This window comes from Anticarsia gemmatalis, chromosome 5 (genome assembly GCF_050436995.1).
Source record: "Anticarsia gemmatalis isolate Benzon Research Colony breed Stoneville strain chromosome 5, ilAntGemm2 primary, whole genome shotgun sequence".
Taxonomy (NCBI): Eukaryota; Metazoa; Arthropoda; class Insecta; order Lepidoptera; family Erebidae; genus Anticarsia; species Anticarsia gemmatalis.
The window spans coordinates 8117507-8123560 of record NC_134749.1 but is presented as its reverse complement, the minus strand read 5'-3'; the positions used below and the strand labels follow the sequence as shown (position 1 = coordinate 8123560).

At 33.8% G+C, this 6054-nt stretch overlaps 1 protein-coding gene across 13 annotated transcripts in view; it reads right to left on the bottom strand.

The window, feature by feature from the left end:
* Positions 1-5521: 5521 nt before the first annotated feature.
* Positions 5522-6054, bottom strand: part of Stacl (SH3 and cysteine-rich domain-containing protein) — a 137507-nt gene continuing 136974 nt past the window's right edge. For all 13 annotated transcript variants that reach the window (XM_076114553.1, XM_076114557.1, XM_076114556.1 and 10 more), the window contains 2 exons: positions 5792-5968; positions 5522-5662 (listed from right to left, as the gene is read on the bottom strand). In XM_076114553.1, coding sequence (XP_075970668.1) covers positions 5825-5968 — 144 coding nt within the window. In that variant the 3' untranslated portion in view covers positions 5522-5662; positions 5792-5824. The remainder of the gene's footprint in view (positions 5663-5791; positions 5969-6054) is intronic.

Genomic DNA, 6054 nt, shown 5'->3' with positions numbered 1-6054 from the left:
CGTCAGTTGGAATCAAAAACGTGTTGTGTTGCAAAAGCAAAATGTGGATTGTATAATATTTGCTCTAATAAAACTACTAACGCCATCTGTGCGTTAATACGCTAAGCTTTAACACATTCATACATGACTTACTCAGTCTTGTACACTAGGTGACACTGCATATCCAAAAAGGTTTTCAGAGAACTTTTTTAACCGACTTCAAAAAAAGGAGGTTCTGAATTCGACTGTTTTTTTTTTTACTTACAGATGCATAAGAAATCTCCTCATTATAAGCCTTTCATTTAAGCATTTGGTTTACTTGGTGACATGACAGTCGCAAACCAAAGCTCTGGGTAGATGAAGCTCCCCTGAATGAAAGAGGCCTCAGCCTATCTACGCTCGGCTTAGTACCGACACGAAACTCCGAATACTCTGGCACTACAGCAGGAGCAGGAGCACCGAACGAAATTCATAAAAAATATAATTATGCATTGTACTAAATAAAATAATAGGGTTACATACTTCTTAGCTTTGCGTTTTTGCCAAAATTAAGTCAAACTACAGTATTCAAGACACAATCTTTATTTCTAACACAACATTGTCAATAAAATCTCGGAATTAAATCAACGCACTTTTAACAAAAAATAAGCGACATTTACTTTCTAAACATTTTTTTTTCACGAATAAGTAACCTAAACTAAACGGCAAGTCACATAACTGCAATTATTGCTAAACCTAAGGTGGTGTAACTTACAATAATAGCTCATTGGATAATTCGTGTTCACGAGTAACATTTAAGTGTGGCCTTTATCTAACTACAAGTATAATTACTCCCTCCAAAAACTTTACAACAATTTGATTTTTCAGTCTTCACACTTAAATTGCATTGGGATTAAAATTATAATTAACTCGCACGATTATTAATAATTAGGTATTGTTAGCCATTAAGAAACGGGTACATAATATATTTTTCGAAAGAATTAAATACGGTCTTACTTATTGATATAATTAATTGTATCGTTATTTAATAAGGTTTATATTTTAATCAGATTCAAGAAAGATTTGAGACAGTTGAAGATTCCATTCATTCTGCAAAGCCAAGCTCAACACGTACTTAAATAACTTACGATCCATAAAAATCCTTCACATAATTATATAGGTAGAAATACTGATTTTGATAGTAGTTTTTATACTTCATAGTTAGAGACAGACCGGAACATCAATAATAATTTAATTGTAATATATTTATTATTTGTATATTACTAAAATATCCATTTAATTATATTTTACAAACATCTCACTTGGGATTCGTTTCGCAGGTAACTAGGGCCTTACTAATACATATCATTAATAATTTGGTTCCGTTTTTCGTAAGTGGTTTTAATTATACTTATAACAAATATTTTTTATGGATAAGGTAACATTTAACGACTGTTTTAAGTCCAGTTGGAACGCTATCTAATGTAAGATAATATTATCTTAGAACATTTAGCACAAACAACTATTCTAAGATTTAGGTGCAGCGTTGTTAAAATAAAAGCAAAGTTTTGGCTAATAATCATCCTGACAGATTAAAGGATGTGATTAAAATTTATGCCTGGAATCGACATCATAGATAAATGGTAAATAATGTTTATATGAACATGTCTTCATCAATACATAGGTATAAGTATCTACGAGGATTTCTATTCTACGGGAATATAACTTTTATTTGATTTTGGTATGTATCGGGGATTAATAATTATCTAAAGTAAAAATTAATTAACTATTGACGTAAACGTTTTTCGCTAAACCAATTGTATGTTAGAAATTGCTGGTAAAAAAAAATCCAAAATTGCTTAAATCTTAAAATAAATAAACACATCAGTTGCTAAAAGAACCCCTGAATAATTACAAAAATAACCATTAAAATAAGTTTAGCAAATTAAACAAAGTAGCTGAAAAAACTGATTGACATTATCGAGTGTTTAAACGCCTAAAACGTTGCAGACAATTGCGTTGACTATTCATTTTGCTCATTTTAAACGATTTCTATTCTAACTACATATTAACTATACAGACGCATCTAACGCATCGATATTATTTTGTAAGTTTCAGTACCGTGTTTAAAATATATTAACAACCAAATTGATCATTGAACAATGAACGCATTACATAAGAAATAAGGTGTCAAGATATTTAAGATTGAAGGTAATCGGTTAAATATGGTCGAGATAGGATAGGTACTAGGTACATTCCACACCTTGCACTCTTTCTAATTGAAACTACGATCTGTAATAATGTTGTTTTTCTATGGGCATTAAGAAAAAATCCCCTCCAATTTTGTTAAATTACTATGGGGTAGACGATATCATCATCCGTCTACGTGTTAAAAAATGATTGACCTTATAAATAGCAACACGTTACATTTCTTTACGTTGGTAAGTTTTGTAACAGCAAGCCCCTTAACAAGGTCAATACCTTCATCTGTGCGCGGTTACGACAAGGTCAATGGTCAGCCAATTATTTGTTCTCAAGTTAGTGCGATTGCCTTCCGTGTAACACAAAAACCATTGTTATTTACACGTACCGATTAACAAATATTTCAGACGTCAACTCGCATGCTGCTAAACAGTACTACTTAAGTACTTGATATAGTACGATTATTTTACCGGTGTAATGTTCCCAAAAACATTGTAATGGCTGACTTCAGTCATTAGCTTCTCTCGCAGAACTATATTTAATTTCGATACGTAGTACTTTTACATCGACCATGCTAACATTACGTTTTACGTACTAAGCTATCTAGGTATATAATGTAATGTGCATCTTATTATAATTTGGTATGTATATATTTCATATATTCATATACGTATATATTCTTAAAACTCCAGGGGACGGCTTAACGTGTTAACTAAAATAATGCGTTAACATTAATAAAGTTATTGATAATTTAGGATTTTTATGAATATCTTTTGGATAATATATTATATGTGAAATAGTTATTTCTTAGTCATTAACATGAAGTGAAAATATTGAAGATATTGTAATTTATATTTTTAGGAACAAGAGTATTAAATTAGGAAAGTAAAACTGGGGCTCACGAAAATAATATATTATCACAAGACGTGTAGTAACAAAATGCCAACATAATTTTATTTATTTTTACACTAAAGTACATAATATAAACAGTACGGTTGGTCCTAATGACACGAAATTAAACGACTACCTATAATGTGAGATCATAATTACCTATCATATTATACCATTAAAAACATTAATTATGTTCTAATTCGTCGAAGAAAATAAATTGTTTCCAACAAATTTAATTGGATCATCGATTAATATTAGAATACATAATAATAAATTATCTGTGTTTCAACACTATACTCTTAGAAATAATGTAAGTATACCCAAATAATAGTATACCTAGGGACTGATCTAAGATAAAAGGCAGATACATCGCAAATATATCGGATATATTTATTTATAATAGGTACACCAAAAAATATTTGACTGGAATGTTGAAAAATAAAGTAGAGTTCTTTTTCCTTTTATCTGAGCGCAGTGTAGTCTATTAACTAGTGAACTACGAATATAATGTCACCTAGTTCACCATGTGACGTGGTATTTTGGTGGCAACTGGCAACTGGCATCAAATGTCGCATGGAAAAACGTCACTACTTTAAGTTTACTCGTATTTTGTTTGTGTACATGGTGATCTATGATTCTATGATCCCTGTGCAAAATTTTAAACTATGGCTGGTTATAAAAACTGAAGGCTCTTTCTCAATGAGTCCAATTTCACTCTTAACTGTGCATAAGTGTTGTTAAGTGTTGCAGACGTACATAAATGTCGACATGGCCGGAAAATGTTTGACATTTATTTTATAAGACTCCAATGTTGAAAGCATGACAATGAACATTACCTTATTTGGACAAAGCTGCATAGACATTCAATCAATGATTTGTCATAGATATTATAAAAGTAATATGGAGTGTTTGGTTATATTAAGTCTGGGCATAAATAAGCAAGAAGTAATAATTGAATATGAGACAATACGTTCAAGAGACAAAAAATCAGTCAAGTGGTTTCGGCTGGAACAATGCCACCACGGTTTTTGTATAAGAAAAATTAAATAGCGTCTGCAGCAAACATTTGTTTATTTCATTATTTTAAGCCATTCTTTTCCATGTACAAGTAAATTTTCAGTAATAAATAACTATACTTTATGTTGGTTAAACCAGTTTTTTATAAACTTACGATATTCATTATTATTAAGTGGGTGGATTTCCAGATTAACAATAGTGGTCACGTTATATTCAAAGTAGTAGATCTGACTTGTCTTTATTCTATAGTTACGATGGGGCTAAATGCTAAACGAATGTACTTACGAAGAACTATAGCACGACAAAATACCTGATGTGTAAGTATAGGAAACTTAAACTGCGTGCAATCTAGACTATCCACTGATATTCACTGTTTAATTCAACTAATTCTTTTCTAACGCCTATTACATCCTTAAATATATTCCGGTGTTATTTTCTGTGAAGCTGTAAGCATAATTTTAATTAAATTTGAAAACGAGTCCCTTCAAGTCACGATTTTAAATGATTATCTTTTATAAATTATTACATATTATATCACTATATTTAAATTAAATTAGATTAATCACAATGTATTTGAAAATGATATGTTGCCAAGTAAAGTAATCTTCTTAAATGGACCTAATTAGTAGAATATAAATATAATTAGACATAATATATATCAATACTTATAAAATTATGTAAATCGGGAAGGATACGAAATTTACCAAAATTAATGTATACAATAGGCCGTCTCTTTACACCTAGTCCTTATTGCCTTAGCCCAAAATTAATCACGTCGCGCAATGTTAGTTCACAATTATATAATAAATATATATGTATATATATTTACGCTATCAAAATTACAAATGCTGTATAATTTTAGTAGCTCAATTTAGAAGTCGAACCGAAAGTATTTTCTCACAAACTCGCCTACTTAAATATGGAATAAACTGCGAAAATTGCAAAACATTTAATATAAAAAAGGGGATTACAAAAACAGCTGCTTAACAAAAAGCAATGGGCGGTCTCGTGACATGAACGGGCGGCGCTCGGGGCGCGGCGCGGCGGCGAGGCGCGGGTCGGGCGCGGCGCCGGCGCACGGCGTCATGCGCAGCGGCCGCGCCGCCGATGACGCGCCGCAGCGCCGGCACGACGCGCGCCGCACGCCTAGCGGCCGCCGCCACCACCACATTCCCTCCGGCTCGTAGCTATGCTTGTATCCGTCGTTCCCCTTGTCATACCCTGTAGACCCTTCGTAGCTCGTTCTGTACTCTCCGTAACCAGATTTTTCATATGAATCGTAGCCGGTTTTCTCGTACGGTGCCTCGTAGTTCGCTTTATTGTATCCCGAAGAGCCCTCGTAACTCGCTTTGCTGTACGACGCGGATGCGGACGGTGTGTCGTAATCCGATTTGTTGTAGTTGGATTCGTAGCTAGATTTGTCGTAGTCTCCGTAGCTAGTGGTAGCGTATCCTGTAGGGAACTCGTAGCTGTGTTTGCTACGAACTCGTTCTGACCACGTGGATGCCTCGCTGTCGCATGGTGTTACCGGGGCGCTTCTAACCGATTTTGGTACGTAATGTGGAATAGTCTCGTCAGTTAGGGATCCGCGTTTCTGGAATCAATTTCAAAGCACACCGTTACTAAAAATCTTCGTCGCATACAATCATCATAAACTGTATATTTATTCGCTATATTCATTAATATATCTATAATGCATACTTAGGAGTATGTGAATACTTACTCTCATAAAATCAAAATTAGGCAGCTTAAAGCGTCACACCTCCTGTAGAAATTTAACCGGACAAACTCCCTGGCGGTTATCACCCGACCGAATCATGACCATGCCGTCAACCTCGTCGCCAACCTGGATCACAATCTGATCGCGGAGGAGCATCAACCCGTTATCGCCGTCTGACACCTGGAAAGTAACATTATAAACAATTGCTCAGTCTATTTTAATAATTGCCGCGATTTCTTATTTGGTTGGGAATACGTACACTGGAA